At 30.9% G+C, this 27,008-nt stretch overlaps 2 protein-coding genes across 2 annotated transcripts in view; both read right to left on the bottom strand.

Moving 5' to 3' along the window:
• The window catches only part of LOC127727765 (serine-rich adhesin for platelets-like), a 53,494-nt gene extending 47,088 nt beyond the window's left edge, over positions 1-6,406 (bottom strand). The window contains exons 1-7 of the mRNA XM_052234882.1: positions 6,251-6,406; positions 5,017-5,167; positions 4,480-4,536; positions 3,855-3,959; positions 3,417-3,521; positions 1,033-1,305; positions 130-395 (exon numbers count right to left, since the gene is read on the bottom strand). Of these exons, the coding sequence (XP_052090842.1) occupies positions 130-395; positions 1,033-1,305; positions 3,417-3,521; positions 3,855-3,959; positions 4,480-4,536; positions 5,017-5,167; positions 6,251-6,406 (1,113 nt within the window). The remainder of the gene's footprint in view (positions 1-129; positions 396-1,032; positions 1,306-3,416; positions 3,522-3,854; positions 3,960-4,479; positions 4,537-5,016; positions 5,168-6,250) is intronic.
• A 3,348-nt stretch (positions 6,407-9,754) lies between these two features.
• Positions 9,755-22,443, bottom strand: LOC127727763 (mucin-2-like). The gene is made up of 8 exons (XM_052234880.1): positions 22,434-22,443; positions 21,896-21,904; positions 20,543-21,178; positions 19,383-19,523; positions 16,942-17,082; positions 12,764-12,868; positions 10,426-10,482; positions 9,755-9,891 (listed from the first exon to the last, which is right to left on the bottom strand). Exons 1-8 carry the CDS (start codon positions 22,441-22,443, stop codon positions 9,755-9,757), a joined length of 1,236 nt encoding a protein of 411 aa, XP_052090840.1.
• Between the last annotated feature and the right edge of the window lie 4,565 nt (positions 22,444-27,008).

Here is a 27,008-nt window from a genome sequence, read left to right as displayed (position 1 = left end):
ATCTAGCTGCTTAAGGCTTTTGTTTGAGAAAACTAATGAAACGTTAGTTGATCAATTTTCTTCTTAACAGCAACTTAATAATCAACTTTTCGTTCTAAAGACGTCGAAATGAATGATCGTAGAACTTACAGGTATTCTATCAATAACAGTTGTATCCTGTCTAATAATAACTGTTCCAGAATCAACATTGGTTTCATCCAAAGATATGGAAAACAATTCGGATGTATCATCTTCATCGTTTAACTTAAAGATTAGTTTAGGGTTTTTGTCTGTATCAGCTGGAGTCCATCCTTTTGGTTTCTGTGAATCTGATGCCACAGCCCCTGGAGCATTAGAAGAACTATCCACCGTTACATCAGTTGGTTGTGAACCATCCAACATGACTTTAATGCACTCTGCAATAATCAAAGAAATTTCCTCTTGTATAATCAGACGGAGACATCAATTACATTATTTAAGAAATACGCTTACTATCATCTGCAGATACTGGAGATATATACTTATTGCTTGTCCTTTTTAAGTTGTACAGTTTATTTTTTTATGTCTTAATAATTTTTTAGTTAGATGTAAATTAACCATGAATGACTAAATCAATAACTAATCAAATGAATAGATTCCTGTTTTCAAACTGATAAAAGGAATATTCGATTCCTGTTTTCCAACTACTAGTAATTAAATAAAATATGATGCATGTTTTCCACAATCCTAGTTATTTTAGTTTCTACGCAAAACAAACATATTGTTCTATTTTAACCAAGTCGACCATCTCGTGACTTGTCGTCAACTATCACAGATTCGGTTAGTTCTAACCTAAGTATTGACTTCACAAACTCATTTTAGTATAATGGGGACCAATCAGAAGTTAAAACTGGTTTGAATGTTTAGAAGATAAGTGATTTGTCATATTAAATAATGGATAAATAGAATAATAGGTGTATAAACACAAATATTCGACAGTACAACATAACACAACAACCACCAATACTCGTTTTCACCGAAATGAAAAGAATGCATTAATGACAAACCAATTACCTGTTGTTGTCAAAACAGTTGTTGTTGAAGAAACACTTGGTGATGTTTCAATTGTTATGACACTTGTTTCTGTAGTTGGCGATGGTGTTGTAGTGTAAGTGCTTGCACTAGGTTGTGTCGATATAGCGCTGCTAACACTTGGTTGCGTCGATATGAGACTGGTAACGCTTGGTTGTGTGGATATGATACTGCTACCACTTGTTATGGCACTGGTTCCAGTTGTTTTTGTCGATGGTGTGGTAGGGCCTGGTGTAGTAATAGCAGTAGTTGTTCCTGTATAAAATTATGAAAAAGTATCAGAATAAAAAAAAATAATACAATAACGAGACGTGTTTCATAGCAGCTGAAAAAAGGGTCATCAATTTGAAATGAAATAAGGAAATTCGTTAAAGAAAAAGAAAACCTCACTCGAGAATCTGAAATGTTATTCTGATAAATGTATTGTTGCAGAATATCTGAATATAAACATATTTTGTCTACGTACATACTTTATTTCAATTACATACTATAAGTAAGTTTGAACGAGAATCTTTCAAACAATCATTGAAAACCAAGGAAGTACAAGACCTTAACACGTGAATGATCGTAATAGAGTTAAATAGATAGAAAATTCATCTAATGTCAACTTAAGGTTTCCAAATATCTGAATACAAACATATTTTGTCCAGTTTATATCTTATTTTAATGACAATACATTTTTGAGTTTAAATTTGTTTTTAAAACTATTTACCTTCCCTGCAGACTTTTACGATTACATTTTTCACGACAGGCGTTTTATCTGATGACACAGGTGTTATTTTCAATTCAATCTTGTTACCCGGAACTATGTCCTTCTTAATATTTGGTAACATTACTTCTACTATTTTCTCATCTGGTTGTACCTGTTTATAAATAAAATTACCCTTAAAAACTAAAAGAGAGACATATCTTACAATATGCAAATGAAACAATGTCATTAAATATTGAATTTCTGCAAATGGACGCCTGAACACAGAGACTTTCTTCGTTTCTTTTATGATAAGTAATGCGCCTGCAGCATCCGAGAATATATAACTAAAATGATTTTGCACGGAAGTACTATCAAAGTCAAATAAACGGGTCAAGATTGTATTCAGTGCCTTTTACTATATTTTATTTGAATTTTGTCATCTAGATTTCTATTGAGTTTATTTCTACAAAACAAAAGTTGTTCTATATCTTTTTACCTGTTATCTATCTATAGCACATGCAAATAGTAAATACTGTATGGTCTTTTCTTGAACGTTTTTATTATTATTTCAAATCTAGCTGTATTTCTTTTTGGTAGAATACAGTTTACAAGATTCTATTTTAATATTGTACGGAATACTTCCAATGTTTGCTCATTTAACTTTACAAATGTACCGCAATTTTGTTCACATAATAAACATTATTTTTCTGATATAAATCTGTTTATACAAATTTCGCATTATTAAATTAGTTACAATAGGATTAGTTGCTCTTCTTTTATCATCTGAATAAGGAATCTATGACAAAACAATCGGAGACATCTTCTTTGATAAAATAACCTGGCTCTGATCAGTAAAAGCCGTGTCAGAGGTGTAAAGTACAAACATTCGTTCATATTTCGTTAAAACATGTAGAGAAGTACAAGCGAAACTGATCGGAATCTTACAATATCAAAACTATTATCGTTTTAAAGTGAATTGTAATCTGTAATGTGGTTGGACACCTTACAATAATCAACCATTGTGAATACAACAAGATTTAATTGCAGCATACCTTGAAAGGCTCATCAAAAACGACTTTATTGTTATCATAAACAACGATTCGGACAGTTTCAACTTCTTCTGTTTCAACAATTACATCCATTAACGGATAAGGTTCTTCCCATGACAAAGTGACAACTGGATTAGTGTCTGTGACTTTTGGTGTCCATCCTTCAGGCTCTAGAGCTTGGTATGCTTCCTTTTTGTTGGATGAAGTAGTCACTGTATCAACGTCTAGGGTATTAGACATCATATTTAGTGGGCACTCTTCATACGCTATAAATAAAAGAATGTTCAACTAGTCATAAGGGGCACTGCATGTATGTTTCTTATACAGATCCTCTTAGTATACTTTGTTTGTTTTCAAAAAGTATATTCCAAGTTATTGTTGCACATATTATGGAATAACACAATAAACACTTATTTTATTCTTATTTCCTGTTGAGGAATATTTGTTTAGGATGTTTAAGTGGAGAGATAAAATATCAAGTATACGAACTTCCTTTACAAAACAATTTTCTGTAAATGAATCTGAACAACGCAATACCAAGATAGTTAAGCTTTGTTTCGGTTTACCACACCAATGAAAATGTATCGTCTTATTTAATTAATGTAATTAGGTTGAAATATATTTACGTGAAGTAGTTGATGTAACATGTGGCGTCATGGAAACTGTCGCTGCTGTGGTTGAGGTTATTGATTCCGAAGTAATTGATGTTGTACCTCTCGCTGTTGTTTTCACTACAAAGTACAACATGTTAGCGTTTAGAAATGTAATGTGCAAACTAAGCCTTTTCCAATCAATTAAATGCTTTTCTTTATAACATGAATCGGTTACCTAATAAAACTTTCTAACTTTTAAAAGACGATATAACATATTCTTTTTATAATAAATAAAAAAAGAAGTGCCAAAAAATTCTTATACAAACTTGGCTTCAATAAACTTGGAATATCTTTCATTTAAAGACAACAAACAACGTCAAATAAACAGGTCAAAGTTATATTCAGTGCCTTTCACTGAGTTTTATTCGATTTTGTTTTTTCTAGATTGTAAAAGTCTTGAAATATATTTACATGTAGTTGTAGATGAAATGTGTGGCGTCATTGAAATTGTGGCTGGTGTGGTGGAAGTTATTGATTCCGAGGTTATCGGTGTGGTACCTTTAACTGTTGTTTTCACTACAAATTACAACGTAAGCATTTAATAATGTCATGTGTAAATTAAGTGTTTTATAATTGATTGAATGTTTTTTCTTTATATAAGGCATCGGGTACATATCAAATTTCAAAACTTGAAAAAACACGTTATAAAATACTTTCTTATCAAACACAAACCTGAAGAGCCAAAACTTTCTTATTAAAACTTGACATCAATAAAATTAGATTGTTTTTAAAATAAAGAAATCAAAATCAAGCCCTTTCATAAGCTTACCGCCAACGGAACAATCTGTAAAATAACATTAACACAAAATAATTGCCAATGCACTAATTAAGATTGCTGCAAACAATGTTTGTCTTTTACAATGCTTATTCTGCTCAATGTAGATGGGCAAACACGTCGTTTTACAATTTTTTTTCCTGTACTTAATGTTTAAAAGATTAACAAAAATATCTCACTCCATGTCAATCCCAATTGATATAGTATACATTAAACGAACTTAATATAATTGCTTATATATAATATTTGGTAAGAATTTACCTGTACTTTTTGGCGTCGTTGCCGAAGTTTCGACCATAGTAATAGCTGTAGTTGTCTCTAAAAAATACAAAGTTATTGTCATTGCCATGTTACGTTATCAGATCTAGAATCGCAAAGACCTAAACAGTGAAATTTGTATTCCATTGTTAATCAAATCAATCCCCTTTCTTTTCTTTTTTTGCAATACTGCTGCATTAAGAAAATCGTTTTCCAATACAAGAAATGTTCACACCAGGATCTGAAATTTTATTTTTATCAATGAAAATAACACTTTATTAGTTTCGTGCGCCCGAAGCACTTTTCTGTATTTACTTTCATAAGGAACGTTCAAACTCAAACATTTGAAAGCTAAGGATGTATTAGACCTTAACACGTGAATCACCGAAATGGACCTAACAACAGCACAATTCATCTAATGTCAACTTTATGAATGTTCTGTTTCCAAATATCTGAATAGAAACATATTTTGTAGAGGTACATTCCTTATTTTAATGACACGTCATTTATCTATTTGAATTTGTTTTTAAAACCATTTACCTTTCCTGCAGACTTTCACGTTCACATTTTTCACTACAGGCGTTTTATCTGATGATACAGGTGTTATTTTCAATTCAATTTTGTTACCCGGAACTATGTCCTTCTTAATATTTGGTAACATTACTTCTACTACTTTCTCATCTGGTTGTACCTGTTTATAAATAAAATTACCCTAAATAACTCAACAAGAGAAATATCTTTCAGTATGCAAAATCAACAATGCCATTTAATATTGAATTTATGCAAATGAACGCCTGAACACAGAGACTTTCCTTGTTTCTTTTATGATAAGCTATGCCCCTGTAGCATCAGAGAATATATAACTAAATTGATTTCGTACGGAAGAGCAAGTTAACAACAGATGAATGTAGTTCAATGAAAGTACTATCAATGTCGAATAAACGGGTCAAGGTTATATTCAGTGCCTTTTACTGAGTTTTGTTTCAATTTTGTCTTCTGGATTTCTATTGAGTTTATTTCCACGAAACAAAGGTTTTTCTATATCTTTCATCTGTTAACTATCTATAGCACATGAAAATAAGTAACACTGTGTGGCCTTTTCTTTGACGTTTTTATTATTATATTAAATTTAGCTGTATTTCTTTTTGGTAGAATACAGTTAAGAAAATTCTTATTTTTGGTTGATTACATGACAATTTAGTATTATTTACCTTCCAATACTCTTACAAAATATAATACGGAATACTTCCATTGTTTGATTAATCAGTTTTATAAATGAACCGCAATTTTTTTAACATTATAAATATTATTTTTGATCAATTCTGATATTAATCAGTTTGTACCGATTTCGCGATATTATCCTGGTTTCAATATGATTAATTGTGCTTCTTTTATCCTCTGACTAATGAATCTATGACAAAACAATCGGAGACAATCAAAGTAGTTTATCTTCTTTGATAGAATAAACTGGGTCTACACAGTAAAAGCCTTGCCGGAGGTGTAGAATATAAACATTCGTTCATACATTGTATTTCGTTAGAACATGTAGAGATGTACAAGCGAAACTGATCGGAATCTTACAATATCAACACTATTATCTTTTTAGAGTGAATTGTAATCTTTATATGTATTTGGAAACCCTACATAAATCAACAATTGTGAATACAAACAGATTCAAATTGCAACATACCTTGAACGGCTCATCAAAAACGACTTTATTGTTATCATAAACAACGATTCGGACAGTTTCAACTTCTTCTGTTTCAACAATTACATCCATTATTGAATAAGGTTCTTCCCATGACAAAGTGACAACTGGATTAGTGTCTGTGACTTTTGGTGTCCATCCTTCAGGCTCTAGAGCTTGGTATGCTTCATTTTTGTTGGATGAAGTAGTCACTGTATCAACGTCTAATGTACTAGATACCATATCTAATGGACACTCTTCGTACGCTATGAATAAAAAATTGTTCCACTAGTTATAAGGGGCACTCCATGTATATTTATCATACAGATCCTCTTAGTATACTTTGTTTGTTTTTCAAAATAAAATACTTTACCCCTCCCTTTTAAAAGTACATTATTGATAGTTGTTACATATATTATGGAAAAACAGAGTCGACACTTATTTTATTTCTATTTGCTGTTGACGAATATTTGTTTAGGTTATTAAGGTTGAAAGATAAAACAAATTAAGAAGACGAACGTCCCTTTACAAAATCAATTGCTGTATAAATGAATCCCAAAAATGCAATACCGAGTTAGTTCAACTCTGTATTGGTTTATTAAAAATGTAGATTATCGTCTTACTTAAATAATGTAAGGTGTTTGAATATATTTACGTGTAGTAGTAGATGAAATGTGTGGCGTCATGGAAATTGTGGCTGCTGTGGTTGAAGTCATTATTTCCGAAGTAATCGGTGTGGTACCTTTAACTGTTGTTTTCACTACAAATTACAATTTAAGCATTTAGAAATGTCATCTGTGAATAAAGTGTTTTATAGTTTATTGAATACTTTTCCTTTTAAAAGCATCTCATTCACTTAAATTTTCAATTTTTAAAAGACGATTATAAAATATGTTTCTTATGAAACACAAAACTGAAGAGTCAAAACATTCTTATTAAACATGACATCAATAAAGTTGGATTTTTCTTTTTTAGAAAAGAAATCAAAATCTTGTCACTTTATAAGCTTATCGCCAACGGAACAATCTGTAAAACAATTTGTCACAAAATTAACATAGAATATTTGCTTAAAGTAATCAATTCATTAATTAAGATTGCTGCAAACTATGTTTTTCTTTTACAATGCTTATTCTGCTCAATGTCAATCAGTAAATATGTCGTTTTATAATTTTGTTTCCTATACTAAATGTTTTAAAGATTATCAAAAATATCTCACTTAAATCCCAACTGATATAGTACACTTTAAACGAACTTAATGTAATTGCTTGTATGATATTCGTAAAGAATTTACCTGTACTTTTTGGCGTCGTTGCCGAAGTTTCGACCATAGTAATAGCTGTAGTTGTCTCTAAAAAATACAAAGTTATTGTCATTGACATGTTACGTTATCAGATCTAGAATCGCAAAGACCTAAACAGTGAAATTTGTATTCCATTGTTAATCAAATCAATCCCCTTTCTTTTCTTTTTTTGCAATACTGCTGCATTAAGAAAATCGTTTTCCAATACAAGAAATGTTCACACCAGGATCTGAAATTTTATTTTTATCAATGAAAATAACACTTTATTAGTTTCGTGCGCCCGAAGCACTTTTCTGTATTTACTTTCATAAGGAACGTTCAAACTCAAACATTTGAAAGCTAAGGATGTATTAGACCTTAACACGTGAATCACCGAAATGGACCTAACAACAGCACAATTCATCTAATGTCAACTTTATGAATGTTCTGTTTCCAAATATCTGAATAGAAACATATTTTGTAGAGGTACATTCCTTATTTTAATGACACGTCATTTATCTATTTGAATTTGTTTTTAAAACCATTTACCTTTCCTGCAGACTTTCACGTTCACATTTTTCACTACAGGCGTTTTATCTGATGACACAGGTGTTATTTTCAATTCAATTTTGTTACCCGGAACTATGTCCTTCTTAATATTTGGTAACATTACTTCTACTACTTTCTCATCTGGTTGTACCTGTTTATAAATAAAATTACCCTAAATAACTCAACAAGAGAAATATCTTTCAGTATGCAAAATCAACAATGCCATTTAATATTGAATTTATGCAAATGAACGCCTGAACACAGAGACTTTCCTTGTTTCTTTTATAATAAGCTATGCCCCTGTAGCATCAGAGAATATATAACTAAATTGATTTCGTACGGAAGAGCAAGTTAACAACAGATGAATGTACTTCAATGAAAGTACTATCAATGTCGAATAAACGGGTCAAGGTTATATTCAGTGCCTTTTACTGAGTTTTGTTTCAATTTTGTCTTCTGGATTTCTATTGAGTTTATTTCCACGAAACAAAGGTTTTTCTATATCTTTCATCTGTTAACTATCTATAGCACATGAAAATAAGTAAAACTGTGTGGCCTTTTCTTTGACGTTTTTATTATTATATTAAATTTAGCTGTATTTCTTTTTGGTAGAATACAGTTAAGAAAATTCTTATTTTTGGTTGATTACTTAACAATTTAGTATTATTTACCTTCCAATACTCTTACAAAATATAATACGGAATACTTCCATTGTTTGATTAATCAGTTTTATAAATGAACCGCAATTTTTTTCACATTATAAACATTATTTTTGATCAATTCTGATATCGATCTGTTTGTACCGATTTCGCGATATTATCCTAGTTTCAATATGATTAATTGTGCTTCTTTTGATTCTCTGACTAATGAATCTATGACAAAACAATCGGAGACAATCAAAGTAGTTTATCTTCTTTGATAGAAAAAACTGGCTCTACACAGAAAAAGCCTTGCCGGAGGTGTAAAATATAAACATTCGTTCATATTTCGTTAGAACATGTAGAGATGTACAAGCGAAACTGATCGGAATCTTACAATATCAACACTATTATCTTTTTAGAGTGAATTGTAATCTTTATTTGTATTTGGAAACCCTACCAAAATCAACAATTGTAAATACAAACAGATTCAAATTGCAACATACCTTGAACGGCTCATCAAAAACGACTTTATTGTTATCATAAACAACGATTCGGACAGTTTCAACTTCTTCTGTTTCAACAATTACATCCATTATTGAATAAGGTTCTTCCCATGACAAAGTGACAACTGGATTAGTGTCTGTGACTTTTGGTGTCCATCCTTCAGGCTCTAGAGCTTGGTATGCTTCATTTTTGTTGGATGAAGTAGTCACTGTATCAACGTCTAATGTACTAGATACCATATCTAATGGACACTCTTCGTACGCTATGAATAAAAAATTGTACCACTAGTTATAAGGGGCACTCCATGTATATTTATCATACAGATCCTCTTAGTATACTTTGTTTGTTTTCAAAATGAAATACTTTACCCCTCCCTTTTAAAAGTATATTACTGATAGTTGTTACATATATTATGGAATAACAGAGTCGACACTTATTTTATTTCTATTTGCTGTTGACAAATATTTGACTAGGTTATTAAGGTTGAGAGATAAAACAAATTAAGAAGACGAACGTCCCTTTACAAAATCAATTGCTGTATATATGAATCCCAAAAATGCAATACCGAGTTATTTCAACTTTGTATTGGTTTATTAAAAATGTATATTATCGTCTTACTTAAATAATGTAAGGTGTTTGAATATATTTACGTGTAGTAGTAGATGAAATGTGTGGCGTCATGGAAATTGTGGCTGCTGTGGTTGAAGTCATTATTTCCGAAGTAATCGGTGTGGTACCTTTAACTGTTGTTTTCACTACAAATTACAATTTAAGCATTTAGAAATGTTATGTGCAAATAAAGTATGTTATGATTTATTGAAAACTTTTCTTTTTAAAAAGCATTTCATACACTTCAATTTTCAATTTTTAAAAGACGATATAGTATATTTTTCTTATAAAACACAAAACTGAAGAGTCAAAATATTCTTATTTCAACTTGACATCAATAAAGTTGGATTTGTTTTAGCAAAGAAATCAAAATCATGTCACTTTATAAGCTTATCGCTAACGGAACAATCTGTAAAAATAATTTATTACAACATTAACACAAAATATTTCCTAAAAGTAATCAATTCATTAATTAAGATTGCTGCAAACTATGTTTGTCTTTTACAATGCTTATTCTGCACAATGTAAATGGGCAAATACGTCGTTTCACTATTTTGTTTCCTATACTAAATGTTTTAAAGATTATCAAAACAATCTCACTTCATGTCAATCCCAACTGATATAGTACACTTTAAACGAACTTAATATAATTGCTTTTATGATATTCGTAAAGAATTTACCTGTACTTTTTGGCGTCGTTGCCGCAGTTTCGACCATAGTAATAGCTGTAGTTGTTTCTACAAAATACAAAGTTATTATCACTGCCATGTTACGTTATTAGATTTAGAATCGCAAAGACCTAAACAGTGAAATTTTTATTCCATTGTTAATCAAATCGATCCCCTTTCTTTTCTTTTTTTGCAATACTGCTGAATTAAGAAAATCGTTTTCAATACAAGAAATGTTCACACCAGGATCTGAAATTTTATTTTTATCAATGAAAATAACACTTTATTAGTTTCGTGCGCCCGAAGCACTTTTCTGTATTTACTTTCATAAGGAACGTTCAAACTCAAACATTTGAAAGCCAAGGATGTATTAGACCTTAACACGTGATTCACCAAAATGGACCTAAAAACAGCACAATTCATCTAATGTCAACTTTATGAATGTTCTGTTTCCAAATATCTGAATAGAAACATATTTTGTAGAGGTACATTCCTTATTTTAATGACACGTCATTTATCTATTTGAATTTGTTTTTAAAACCATTTACCTTTCCTGCAGACTTTCACGTTCACATTTTTCACTACAGGCGTTTTATCTGATGACACAGGTGTTATTTTCAATTCAATTTTGTTACCCGGAACTATGTCCTTCTTAATATTTGGTAACATTACTTCTACTACTTTCTCATCTGGTTGTACCTGTTTATAAATAAAATTACCCTAAATAACTCAACAAGAGAAATATCTTAAAGTATGCAAAATCACCAATGTCATTTAATATTGAATTTATGCAAATGAACGCCTGAACACAGAGACTTTCCTTGTTTCTTTTATGATAAGCTATGCCCCTGTAGCATCAGAGAATATATAACTAAATTGATTTCGTACGGAAGAGCAAGTTAACAACAGATGAATGTACTTCAATGAAAGTACTATCAATGTCGAATAAACGGGTCAAGGTTATATTCAGTGCCTTTTACTGAGTTTTGTTTCAATTTTGTCTTCTGGATTTCTATTGAGTTTATTTCCACGAAACAAAGGTTTTTCTATATCTTTCATCTGTTAACTATCTATAGCACATGAAAATAAGTAAAACTGTGTGGCCTTTTCTTTGACGTTTTTATTATTATATTAAATTTAGCTGTATTTCTTTTTGGTAGAATACAGTTAAGAAAATTCTTATTTTTGGTTGATTACTTGACAATTTAGTATTATTTACCTTCCAATACTCTTACAAAATATAATACGGAATACTTCCATTGTTTGATTAATCAATTTTATAAATGAACCGCAATTTTTTTAACATTATAAACATTATTTTTGATCAATTCTGATATTAATCAGTTTGTACCGATTTCGCGATATTATCCTAGTTTCAATATGATTAATTGTGCTTCTTTAATCCTCTGACTAATGAATCTATGACAAAACATTCGGAGACAATCAAAGTAGTTCATCTTCTTTGATAGAATAAACTGGCTCTACAAAGTAAAAGCCTTGCCGGAGGTGTAGAATATAAACATTCGTTCATACGTTGTATTTCGTTAGAACATGTAGAGATGTACAAGCGAAACTGATCGGAATCTTACAATATCAACACTATTATCTTTTTAGAGTGAATTGTAATCTTTATATGTATTTGGAAACCCTACATAAATCAACAATTGTGAATACAAACAGATTCAAATTGCAACATACCTTGAACGGCTCATCAAAAACGACTTTATTGTTATCATAAACAACGATTCGGACAGTTTCAACTTCTTCTGTTTCAACAATTACATCCATTATTGAATAAGGTTCTTCCCATGACAAAGTGACGACTGGATTAGTGTCTGTGACTTTTGGTGTCCATCCTTCAGGCTCTAGAGCTTGGTATGCTTCATTTTTGTTGGATGAAGTAGTCACTGTATCAACGTCTAATGTACTAGATACCATATCTAATGGACACTCTTCGTACGCTATGAATAAAAAATTGTTCCACTAGTTATAAGGGGCACTCCATGTATATTTATCATACAGATCCTCTTAGTATACTTTGTTTGTTTTTCAAAATAAAATACTTTACCCCTCCCTTTTAAAAGTACCTTATTGATAGTTGTTACATGTATTATGGAAAAACAGAGTCGACACTTATTTTATTTCTATTTGCTGTTGACGAATATTTGTTTAGGTTATTAAGGTTGAGAGATAAAACAAATTAAGAAGACGAACGTCCCTTTACAAAATCAATTGCTGTATAAATGATTCCCAAAACTGCAATACCGAGTTAGTTCAACTCTGTATTGGTTTATTAAAAATGTAGATTATCGTCTTACTTAAATAATGTAAGGTGTTTGAATATATTTACGTGTAGTAGTAGATGAAATGTGTGGCGTCATGGAAATTGTGGCTGCTGTGGTTGAAGTCATTATTTCCGAAGTAATCGGTGTGGTACCTTTAACTGTTGTTTTCACTACAAATTACAATTTAAGCATTTAGAAATGTCATCTGTGAATAAAGTGTTTTATAATTTATTGAATACTTTTCCTTTTAAAAGCATCTCATTCACTTAAATTTTCAATTTTTAAAAGACGATTATAAAATATGTTTCTTATGAAACACAAAACTGAAGAGTCAAAACATTCTTATTAAACATGACATCAATAAAGTTGGATTTTTCTTTTTTAGAAAAGAAATCAAAATCTTGTCACTTTATAAGCTTATCGCCAACGGAACAATCTGTAAAACAATTTGTTACAAAATTAACATAGAATATTTGCTTAAAGTAATTAATTCATTAAGTAAGATTGTTGCAAACTATGTTTTTCTTTTACAATGCTTATTCTGCTCAATGTCAATCAGTAAATATGTCGTTTTATAATTTTGTTTCCTATACTAAATGTTTTAAAGATTATCAAAAATATCTCACTTAAATCCCAACTGATATAGTACACTTTAAACGAACTTAATGTAATTGCTTGTATGATATTCGTAAAGAATTTACCTGTATTTTTTGGCGTCGTTGCCGAAGTTTCGACCATAGTAATAGCTGTAGTTGTCTCTAAAAAATACAAAGTCATTGTCATTGCCATGTTACGTTATTAGATCTAGAATCGCAAAGACCTAAACAGTGAAATTTGTATTCCATTGTTAATCAAATCAATCCCCTTTCTTTTCTTTTTTTGCAATACTGCTGAATTAAGAAAATCGTTTTCCAATACAAAAAATGTTCACACCAGGATCTGAAATTTTATTTTTATCAATGAAAATAACACTTTATTAGTTTCGTGCGCCCGAAGCACTTTTCTGTATTTATCTCCATAAGGAACGTTCAAACTCAAACATTTGAAAGCCAAGGATGTATTAGACCTTAACACGTGAATGACCGAAATGAACCTAAAAAACAGCACAATTCATCTAATGTCAACTTTATGAATGCGCTGTTTCCAAATATCTGAATAGAAACATATTTTGTAGAGGTACATTCCTTATTTTAATGACACGTCATTTATCTCTTTGAATTTGTTTTTAAAACTATTTACCTTTCCTGCAGACTTTCACGTTCACATTTTTCACTACAGGCGTTTTATCTGATGACACAGGTGTTATTTTCAATTCAATTTTGTTACCCGGAACTATGTCCTTCTTAATATTTGGTAACATTACTTCTACTATTTTCTCATCTGGTTGTACCTGTTTATAAATGAAATTACCCTAAATAACTCAGTAAGAGAAATATCTTACAATATGCAAAACCATCAATGTCATTTAATATCGAATTTATGCAAATGAACGCCTGAGACTTTCCTTGTTTCTTTTATGATAAGCTATGCCCCTGTAGCATCAGAGAATATATAACTTAAATGATTTCGAACGGAAGAGCAAGTTAACAACAGATGAATGTACTTCAATGAAAGTACTATCAATGTCGAATAAACGGGTCATGGTTATATTAAATGCCTTTTACTGAGTTTTGTTTCAATTTTGTCTTCTAGATTTCTATTGAGTTTATTTTTACGTAACAAAGGTTGGTCTATATCTTTTTCCTGTTATACATATATATATATATGGTACATGAAAATGGTTAACACTGTATGGCCTTTTCTTGAACGTTTTTATTATTATATTCAATTTAGCTGTATTTCTTTTCGGTAGAAAAAATATTTTTACGGAATACTTCCCTTGTTATTTTAATCAACTTTACAAATGTACCGCCATTTTTTTTCCACATCATAAACATTGTATTTGGTCAATTCTGAGATTAATCTGTTTGTACCAATTTCACGATATTATACTGGTTATAATATGATTAATTGCGCTTCCTTTCTCATTAGACTAACGAATCTATGACAAAACAATCGGCGACAATAAAAGTAGATTAATCTTCTTTGATAGAATAATCTGGATCTACCTAGTATAAGCTGTGCCGGAGGTGCAAAATATAAACAGTCATTCATATTTCGTTAGAACATGTATGGAAATGTACATGCGAAACTGATCGGAATCTTACAAAATCAAAACTGTTATCTTTTTAGAGTGAATTGTAATATTTATATGTAGTTGGACACCTTACAATAATCCGCAATTATGAATACAACCAGATTTAAATTACAGCATACCTTGAAAGGCTCATCAAAAACGACTTTATTGTTATCATAAACAACGATTCGAACAGTTTCAACTTCTTCTGTTTCAACAATTACATCCATTATTGGATAAGGTTCTTCCCATAACAAAGTGACGACTGGATTAGTGTCTGTGACTTTTGGAGTCCATCCTTCAGGCTCTAGAGCTTGGTATGCTTCATTTTTGTTAGATGAAGTAGTCACTGTATCAACGTCTAAGGTGCTTGATACCATATCTACTGGACACTCTTCGTACGCTATGAATAAAAAAATGTTCCACTAGGTATAAGGAGCACTGCATGTATATTTGTCATACAGATCCCCTGTGTATACTTTGTTTGTAGTAACATATTTCTATACGGTTAAATACAATACAGCAAGCTTTTTTGAACAACATAGACTTTTATCTATAACTATTTAATTTCCTATGTTCACTTGTCTAAGATGCTTATGATATAGTAATGATAGTGTATTACTTAAGGAGGTTATTCGTACAGCAACTCGTAAGGTGGATAAGAACTCAATAGAGACAAGTATGAGAAACTTTCGCTCGCAAATAGATAGTTGGATAAACCACCTAAAATGTGTTGTATTCCAATTCATCAAACTGTTAAAATGATGCCAATGATCGTTAACAAACTTCTATCGCCTTAATTTACCGATATTCAAATCTCATTAATCCATTACGAAGATACAAATCAATGTAAAAAAGCAAAAACTGTGTGAATCACATTAACTCCAAAAGGAGAAAACCGGATGCGATGACAGGATAAGCGTTTCCTGATATGCATGCATTAGCATCATTAGCTAAAGGAACCTCTAGAATTTAAATTTAGAAGCATTGCTTTCAAAGCTTCATTGTTTCCTTTTGATTAAGGATGGTTTCTTTTAACGAATTACTGTATCTAATATAATTACTGAATACAGAATTCAAATACTGAACATTTGATATCATGTTTTTCTTTACATACTTTGTTTAAATTGTTGACAATACCATGATAAAAAAATATGTCATAAAAAAGTATATTCCGTTGTTTTGTAATTTAAAGGAGTAATGGCAATAGCGGCAACTATTTGACAAACATGATGTAAATTCATATCATATTCTGCTCTTTGGTCGGGTTGTTGTCTCTTTGACACAATCCTCGTTTCCATTCTCAATTGTATTCATGTTTATCGTTGTCATTTGCCAGGTTTAAATTAGCAGCTAGAACTGATAGAACTGATAGAATTGAATCCTTTATAAGGGGGTCAAGATCTTTTCATTTGTTTTTCTTGTTTGTGCCTATTATGGTATTTCAGATTTCAAATTACTGTTAAACGAAAAAGATGTTACAACGAAGATAATCAATACTATCTATCTATTATGATCTATGGTATATTAGTTAGAATATGTCTGATCTATGGTATATTGGTTAGAATATGCCTGATCTATGGTATATTGGTTAAAATACGGCTTATATATGGTATAGTGGTTAGAATTAGCCTGATCTATGGAATAGTTGCTATAATATGCCTTATCTATGAAATAGTGGTTAGAAAGGTGAAAATTGTAACCAGAGATGATGAAATGAAGTTTTGCGTTCAAATGAAAACTTAGATATCATAGTTTTCTTCATTACATCCTTCCGTTCACTTCTAATCAAACAAATTCTTAAAAAAGGAAAGTCAAATTTCCTGTCACTAAATATAGTTCAGCTAACGAAATAAAATAACGAGTTACTTAAAAATTTGTTCCAGGTTAATAAATCATGAGAAGGATTGTAGATACGGAAAGAAAACAGGGAAACAATTTTATATAACTTAATGTTTTTAAAAAATAATTGTTCATAGGTCTTACGGAAATACAGTACTTAAATTGTTAAGGATCGTATCTATCAGGTAAAAGTTAAGTAAATTGAAGGGGTTATAATATGCATACCACTTGTTGTTGTTGAAGGCGTTATGGTAATTGGTTGTGTTGTTTCCTGTGTTAACAAGGAAGTACTCCTGGTTGTGATTGAAGCTGATGTTGTTGATCTTGGTATTGTGTGGGTTGTTTGCATTGGTTTGGTTGTTGTTTCTGTAAAGAAATGTAAAACATATTTAAATGTCTGTAACGGATATTCAAAATGCATGATATATTTTTCTTTAAAAGGAATCGTTTAGAATAAGATGAAATAGAACAGCTTCACATTGTTTTTTTTCACTTCTTAAGATTTGATATAGGGTGATATGAGATCTTCAGAAAGTCACATAATATTACATATGTTACCTAAATATTTTAAACCAATATTTTGAGCTATTTGACAACAAAATTTATAAAAATTTTGAAATGCGCATTTTCATAAATATACATGACTAGAAATTGCATCAAAGATACCAGGCTTAATATTTCACTTCAACTGACAAATCATTACACGACGTTTACTTTCGGGAGTTTTGAGAGGGTTTAATAGATTACGATATTTAACTGTAATGTTTACTTAATTTGCTTACTATGTGCTGCTTAGAGTACTTTTGTTTTAGATTAAGAGGATATGAGACGATTGTACTACGATACTGGAACAGTAAATATGTATTCTCTAATTTTTGTGCCATTTTCACATTTCTTGATCGGTGTGAGAAAAAATTTCTCCTCACTAGTGAAAAATTTGTTCTCGGCAAATGATTGGTCGAAATTTAAAAATTACGTCAAATTTTCTTGATTTCTTCTGAAATTTCCTATTGTGACGTCATGAAAAGGCGACCATGCCTGATGACGTCACATATAAATAACACAACTTTCCGCAAATCTTTGAAAAAGGAAGGATAAAAGTCATTAGAGAAACAGATTCCACCACTATAACTCGTGTATTAGGATATGTATCCACTCTCAACAGTTAAATTTAAATTATTTAAAAAGCTCGGCAAGCCTCGCTTTAAATATCAAAATTTAACTGTCTCGAGTGGAGAAATATCGTAACACACTTGTTGCAGTGGTGAAATCTATATTTCTCTTTTGTTTTTTACTTGTGTTCCCTAATTTGTGTTATTTGTAACCTCATGAATTATCCTTTAACGTTATTCTTACTCTGCAAAGTGATCGCACACAAATTGAAGCAGAGCACCTAATGCTTTGGATAGATTTGATGTTTTCACAGGTCTCCCATTTGTGGAACTTAGTCATTTGTGTCATTAAATGCTACCGATGATACCTAGTTTGTGCCATCTGTAAACTCAAAAAGTTTTCCTTAAACATTATTCATACTTTAAGCATACAAATTGAAAATATACACCACCTATATTTGAATTGGAATAATTTTTTACGCTTCCCTTGTGCTATTCACAATCATTTTTTCATTGAATAGAGAATGTTTATTTCATCTGTATCTCCAACAGTACTATATAAATAACTTAAGATTGGGGTCTTGTATGAAATATGAAAAATGTATAAATTTTGGATCTTCAATGCTCTTCAACTTCTTACTTTTTGCCCTTTGATTTTTTTTATTCTAGCGTGACTGATGATTCTTTTGTAGACAAAAAGTTCGACTGGTGAACTAAAATTTAAGCCTGGTATATTTGATGAGTCTATATATATATTTATAAAATTTGTTCCTAAATAGCCATATTTAGATACCTACCGAACAGTAACTTAGATACAAAACCTTACGGTGATGTTATTTACCGAACCCGTAAATTCAGTTAAGATCCGGGTAAACTTATCAATCTTTTAAATAAACTTTTTCTAAAAGGTTACCAATTCAACACATTACTTAGATCTTTGAATATTGTTTTTATCAGTAAAAATATTGATTTCGTTATCAGTAAATTAAAACCATGATATTGTTGTTGTACACATATGCACATTCACGGATCTACAATCTGTAGATACCTATATTTTGGCTTTGCACATGGCCATTTTTTTTCTCTGACTGTTAATAACGTTTAGCAGCATGGATAAACACATCAATTGCATTTGTAATGTTTTAGCATGACAATGATAAGGTTGTAATAGTCTCTATGTGTGTTATTGTTCGTGGATAAAATTCGTCAATATTTAAATATGCAGCATTATATCGGCAAAACTACAGAAATGGTTTGTAAAATATAAAATTAACTTCATTTCATAGGGGTATAGTTTTTAAAAAGAGGGGGAAATATAAATTGTAGGCATCCAAAGCGCTTGCAAAAATAACCTTTATCAGGAACCCCAAAGCCAAATATTTGAAACCCAAGAATGTATAATTACCGTAACAGGTGAAGAGCTATATGACCCAAATGGACCAAAAACATAGCAAAGTCCATCTTAAGTCAATTTTGCACGAGAGAGTTGTATCCTTAGTTTCCGAATAATTTCTAAAACGTGTTAAACGTGCATATATGAAAAAATGATTTTACCAGGTAAAGTTTTGACATTTGTTGTTTTCATGTGTGTTGTTTGAATTCTAGTCGTTGCTGCCGTGCTGCCCCCAGCAGTTGTTACTCGTTCAGTTGTTCCCTCTGTTGGTATTACTTCGGTTGTACCGAATGATGTACTTTCTAAAATCATGTAAAATCGTTATAAATGAACAACGTTATTGTTAAACTGAATATGATCAATAATGAATTATGCCACCTCAACAATAAAGATGTTTTAGAGAATCACAAATATAATCTGTATACATAATCACTGACAAATAACCAACAACTATTAATGGGATTAAATATATAAATCTTAAGCGCTTGCCTATACAAACTCCTAAAAAATGGTTTAGATCAGAAACTGCCTACAATCCAGGAGAATCTGGGTTTTTATTCTTGTTTCGTGTTGCATAATCTTTCTTTTCCTTGTCTTGATTGCCTTTTCGTCTTTTTTCTCTATGGAGTTGCATGTCCTTTTCTAATCAATACTTTTTATTCTCCCCCCATGATTTCTCGAAATACCTGATATCAAACATTTTGTTTTGTGTAAATTAAGTAGGTGTATGCTTAAGTCTTTTTGGGATGTAATGGTCGTTATTAGCTTTTGACTAGCTTTCAGTAACTGCGAGTACCCTAAGATCGATCGATACCTTGTGTACGTTGTCTTTCTCTTAATTGTTTGTTAGTTCTTCATGCCGATCTTATCAGTGAATCCATTTCCAACTGTTTTTTTGCAGTTTGTTCTTCTGTTGTGTTTTTACTCCACTGTCCCATGTTTTGGTAGGGTTGAGCGCTCACAAACTCATTCTGTATATGCCTGTTCAAAATCGGGAGCCTGTATTTTAGTGGCTGTCGGTGGTCTCTGTCTGTCATAAGTGTTTTGCGGTTATTGTTTTGTCATAAAATCAGGTGGTTAGGTTTTTCTTTTGAATTGATTCGCATTTTGTCATGTCAGGGTCTTTTATAGCTGACTATACGGTATGGGTTTTGCACATTGTTGAAGGCCGTACGGTGACCTATAATTGCTTAATCTGCTTCATATGGACTATGTTGTCTTATTGCCAATCAAAACACATCTCCTTATTTTATACTACTACTATGTGTGTGTCCCAGAAAGATGGGAAAAGTTTCTTTACAGAAAAGACAATAACTTTTACCTCTTCTGGTAGTTTTAGTAAACTTGACAGTTGTTTCTATTCCTGTTGATGGTAAAGATGGTGTTTGAGAATAAGTTACGACTCTGGTAGATGTCTCTGTTTCTGGACTTCTTGTTGTTGTTATTGCAGTTCCAGTTGCTCCTGTTGTTTTACCTCCAGCTGTTGTTATATGCTCTGTTGGAGTCTTCGGACTAGTTTGTGTTGATGGTGATGGTGTTTGGGAATAAGTTACGACTCTTGTAGATGTCTCTGTTTCTGGACTACTTGTTGTTGTTTTTGCAGTTCCAGTTGCTCCTGTTGTTTTACCTCCAGCTGTTGTTATTTGTTCTGTTGGTGTTTTCGGACTAGTTTGTGTTGATGGTGATGGTGTTTCTGAATAAGTTACGACTCTTGTAGATGTCTCTGTTTTTGGACTACTTGTTGTTGTTATTGCAGTTCCAGTTGCTCCTGTTGTTTTACCTCCAGCTGTTGTTATTTGTTCTGTTGGAGTCTTCGGACTTGTTTGTGTTGATGGTGACGATGGTGTTTCTGAATATGTTACGACTCTTGTGGATGTCTTTGTTTCTGGACTACTTGTTGTTGTTATTGCAGTTCCAGTTGCTCCTGTTGTTTTACCACCAGCTGTTGTTATAAGTTCTGTTAAAAAACGGCAAATGATTTCTTTCTATAATTATGTATGGTTGTTTTGTTGTGTTTTAATTTTTTCTGGCCGATTATAATCGGTTCTTGTTATTCATGTCATAATGTGAAAAAATAGTTCTATAGTTTGGTATACAATGGTGAAGCGTTGAAGCAGCAAACTTTGTTTCGATATGATTTTTTTGTTGTTGTTCAAATTACAAAATGTTGATAATTTGTTTTTAGAATGAAGGTATGCCAATATGAGAATGTTGTGATATTTAAAATTTTTGTGAGGCTCTGGCCAACAAACTCATAAGTGACATCTCCATTATTTGTAAAATTGTATGCCATAGAAAGAACACTCATCTAAGAAATGAAAGGTTGCTGTTTCCTTGCCTTGTTTTCTGGCAGTATGTTAAAATAAGATGACAATACACATAGCATTAGTATGATCAAATCAAATAATCCAAGAGACAAGATAATGAATATAATTATACAATTATGAACACGATGGTGAACACGACAGTGAACGTACAAGTATCAGTATGTTGGGGTTTATTGTTCGTTATAAGGCTCTGGACAACATACCCAATAGTTGCAGTTCCATGATTAAAATGAAATAAACATTAATTATTTCCTAAAAGCAGGAAAAATAATACGTACCATCCTGAGGCAGCATAAAAAACAATATCAATGTTACAGGCATGCCAAGGCATAAACTACTATACATACCTTCTTGGCCTGAAAGGTAATAAAATTAAAGAATATGTAATAATAGGTTTACCTGTTTGTACATACCCATGTATCCATCTATGTTAATACAATTCCAGTAGAAATTCTTAAAAATTTCATTCCATCAAAAGTGTACCTATCAAAAAGTTAGAACATGTTAATATCATTTACTATACTTACCCTGCTACTTACCATTTCATGTAATTTTCTTCGCTGAGCCATGGTTAACCATAATGATGAACCCTTTGCGACCATTTGACATCATGTTCTTCACTAAGCCATGGTTAGCCATAATGAATCCTTTGCGACATTTGACATCATGTTCTTCACTAAGCCATGGTTAGCCATAGTGAACCCTTTGCGACTATTTCACATAATGTTCTTCGCTGTGCCATGGTTAACCAAAGGAACCTCTGACAGTCGTTCTCTTTTGTTTTACTTCTACTCTCAAAACGATACTAATAAAGATTGAACATATAAATGTTACAAATTTAGAATATCATAAAATCAAAGCAAATATACTTACTGTGTTACTTACCTTTGTTCATAGGCAATAACTGTTACAGTAATGATCTGCTGATAAGCCTCTCCTACAAGTAAAATCATCATGTTATTTTTTGTCAGATATAAGCTCAGTTGTCACACAAATTTCATTAAAAAGTCCAGTAACTGGAACTGTCAAATATTTGCATATATACTACTCAAAGAAAGTTTTGCAACTCTTCCATTGAAATTAATGGGTCAAACTTTGAGGTCTCATATCTTTACAGAAAATGCTCAAAGCGATCTGAAATTTACAGCATTCTTCATTCAAAGGTTGTTTAATTTATCAAGGAAGAAAAAAACTAAAATATTATGATTAAATTTTTGAGGTTCAAAAAAATGCCCCACTCAATTTTTGTTCGTTTTGGTTTTTTTTTTTTTTTTGTTTTTTTTTGTGTTGTATGCATTTTTTAACTATATCATGTGCAAAATATTGTAAAATTATGACCCTTCAACATAGCTGTAGTAGTTTTAAGAACACAAATGATTGAAGATTGAGAAAACCCAAACTTGAAAGATAAATCGAGATTTTGTTTTACTTTTTTCAGTCAGAAGTTGTGTTGCTTAACTTTTTTTAGTAGTATATATTTTTTTGGAAGGCTGACAACGTGTAGGTATCGTTACAGATTTTCGGGAGTCTTAATGGTGGTGTGTATACGAAGCCATATACAAATGTGGCCGTTGTGGTTTCTATGAAAAGATTTTCATTCTTGTTGCAGCTGTAAATGTCTTACATAAGTTTGATTAAATTGTATTATCCTGACTGTTCAAATTTCTGTCCTTTGTTTTTGTGTTTATTTTCTTTTCTTTACCAGTGATTAATTCATATACATCGCACTGGGCGTTAAGAAAGCAACAATCAATGAATCAAGATATAGCTATATAGAACGCTGAATAATTACAATTATAGAGGAAGTGGTTGACGGATGATATAACATTTGTGCTGAATTGACTTCAAGTACTTCAACGAGAACAAAACTATAAATATCTTTTTCATAACAAAAAAAAACAATATTTTCTTTAAAAGAGTATGGTAAACAAAAATGATGCGAAAAGTAGAGAGATAAATGTGTGTGTGGTTTCGGAAATATTTAACATTTGAAAAACTATAATTAAGGGCGGGAAAATGATGTTTCCACATCTTTCATTTGAAATATATGACAAGAAATGTCTTGCAACATGAACTTTATTTAAAATGAAGTAGACATAAAAATAATTTGAAAATATTTGTCTGGTGTGTATTTGAGGTATATGTTCAGTTATAGAGTAACATGAGGAGTTGATAAACATTAAAAACAAATTGAAATAGGCAGTAGCGAACATCCTTAATATATATTCAATAAATATTTATAAATGTTTCGAGTTATCAAATAATTTACACATAGATAATCTTAGATATTTATAACAGAGATGATTATTTAAGTAAGTTAGTCATACCTTTGTGCATTATGGTTGGCAAGAAGAGATATATTTCTTTCTTTACAACAATTGTCCGTTATTTGAAATAATTATACGTTTGCGCCGCTATTTATTAAAATACCTTGTATCATTGTGCCAAAAAATGTAGTATACGATTGCGCCAATTCTTAGATAAAATTGTATTTTAGTTTTACACTTAACAATAGAATGGGATGGTGCAAAAGAACTGTATGCAGCCGTTTCCAGAATAAGTCGTATAATCAAATAAGAGAGATGTGGTGTATACTAGTATTCCAAAGAGACAGTAAACCAACGACATAGACCTATCAAACGATGTCTATAGGTCAATATGCGGTCTTCAACAATAACTGTGTCATTATTTTACATTCTATTGTTATTATTATTGTCATCTTTATTATTTCACACATAGAAATGTATACAATTAAAAGAGAAAAAAAGGTTCTTTTATCTTTATTTCAAATGCTTTTTTTTCCGATATTTTAAATCAGGTTTAAATTATACGGGTCTTTGCTGAATTTAAAGTAGAAAAGTTTTATTATATTTATTTATTGATTCGTGTATCTGTTTCATAAATTGTGCACGAGTTGTTATCTTTCAAACATTTTTGTAGAATAATATCTGCATTATTTTAATTTGTAATATCCTCACACTTAATAAAAAATAAGCATACACTAAAGTTTTCATCATTTGAATACACATGTTAAAACATTATTCGTAAAGATTACAACTTCGGAAAAATATTGATAAGGAAAAAGTTGAGTTAAGATGGTTAAATTCTGTTTGGTAATTTTAAGACACCAAGAACAAAAAATTTTTTTTATGATATAGAATACTATAAAATTACTTACATATTTCCCCCAGACCATGTTACAAGGAAATCACGGTTGCATATGCCAGTGTGCGCTTTTCTTTCTGTATACGTTTATATAGGCATATATAAATAACCTCACGTTTTATCAAAGTTGACAAACGAATTGTCTTTCTTTTGAAATAAGAGGATTACACTTTTGAAGATCGTAAATAGACAAAGAAAAGACAAGGTATGAATCTATAACAACATATGTTGTTTATTTCTGTTTTGTTTCAGAAAATGCCTGAGCGTATAATCCTATTATGATTTCAAAAGATACTGTCAAAATTATTAATTTCTTCTTTAGAATACTGCAGTCTCGTATAAAAAGAAAACATTTTTTCTTTAAACCAAATGGTAATATTTCTATCTTTTTCAGTTTTAAGTACATTTCAGAGAAGAACAAATGAAACTGTCAGCAGTAAAATCTCTCACGTAATATGTTTATAGAAATAAGATTTTAGTTTTCAATACAGAGGTTACGGGACATATATACGTCTTTGAAACAATAACTTGGCATATAACAACCTTCTTACATTTTCTTCAGTGCTATGTTACAATAATCTTGCATTGTTTGAGATTAGACGGAAACGGCCCATAAATACAAATATTGTTGAAGAAAAAGGACTATTTGGCCATTTCGTTTTCGGAATTCATTTTTGGGTGTCAACGATAATTCATTACATACTAACAAACTTAAAATATATATTGAAACAAAATGAATAAGTCTTCATTCGTACGTCTGATTGAAGTCAGATCTTTACAGAAATGTAATTTGAGGGGGCGTGGAACCGACATGTCAAAAAAACAGCAACTAAAGACACAAAAGGAAACATAGGTCACTTATATAACATGTCAACAAAACAGCAACTCAAGACACAAAAAGAAACATAAGTCACTTATATAACATGTCAACAAAACAGCAACTGAAGATACAAAAAGAAACATAAGTCACTTATATAACATGTCAACAAAACAGCAACTAAAGACACAAAAAGAAACATAAGTCACTTATATAACATGTCAACAAAACAGCAACTGAAGATACAAAAAGAAACATAAGTCACTTATATAACATGTCAACAAAACAGCAACTAAAGACACAAAAAGAAACATAAGTCACTTATATAACATGTCAACAAAACAGCAACTAAAGACACAAAAAGAAACATAAGTCACTTATATAACATGTCAACAAAACAGCAACTAAAGACACAAAAAGAAACATAAGTCACTTATATAACATGTCAACAAAACAGCAACTGAAGATACAAAAAGAAACATAAGTCACTTATATAACATGTCAACAAAACAGCAACTAAAGACACAAAAAGAAACATAAGTCACTTATATAACATGTCAACAAAACAGCAACTAAAGACACAAAAAGAAACATAAGTCACTTATATAACATGTCAACAAAACAGCAACTAAAGACACAAAAAGAAACATAAGTCACTTATATAACATGTCAACAAAACAGCAACTGAAGATACAAAAAGAAACATAAGTCACTTATATAACATGTCAACAAAACAGCAACTAAAGACACAAAAAGAAACATAAGTCACTTATATAACATGTCAACAAAACAGCAACTGAAGATACAAAAAGAAACATAAGTCACTTATATAACATGTCAACAAAACAGCAACTAAAGACACAAAAAGAAACATAAGTCACTTATATAACATGTCAACAAAACAGCAACTAAAGACACAAAAAGAAACATAAGTCACTTATATAACATGTCAACAAAACAGCAACTAAAGACACAAAAAGAAACATAAGTCACTTATATAACATGTCAACAAAACAGCAACTAAAGACACAAAAAGAAACATAAGTCACTTATATAACATGTCAACAAAACAGCAACTGAAGATACAAAAAGAAACATAAGTCACTTATATAACATGTCAACAAAACAGCAACTAAAGACACAAAAAGAAACATAAGTCACTTATATAACATGTCAACAAAACAGCAACTAAAGACACAAAAAGAAACATAAGTCACTTATATAACATGTCAACAAAACAGCAACTAAAGACACAAAAAGAAACATAAGTCACTTATATAACATGTCAACAAAACAGCAACTGAAGATACAAAAAGAAACATAAGTCACTTATATAACATGTCAACAAAACAGCAACTAAAGACACAAAAAGAAACATAAGTCACTTATATAACATGTCAACAAAACAGCAACTAAAGACACAAAAAGAAACATAAGTCACTTATATAACATGTCAACAAAACAGCAACTAAAGACAC

The sequence above is a fragment of the Mytilus californianus genome, unplaced genomic scaffold (genome assembly GCF_021869535.1).
Source record: "Mytilus californianus isolate M0D057914Y unplaced genomic scaffold, xbMytCali1.0.p SCAF_2, whole genome shotgun sequence".
Classification (NCBI taxonomy): domain Eukaryota; kingdom Metazoa; phylum Mollusca; class Bivalvia; order Mytilida; family Mytilidae; genus Mytilus; species Mytilus californianus.
The sequence above is the reverse complement of the archived record's forward strand: the minus strand, read 5'-3'. Positions and strand labels throughout refer to the sequence as shown.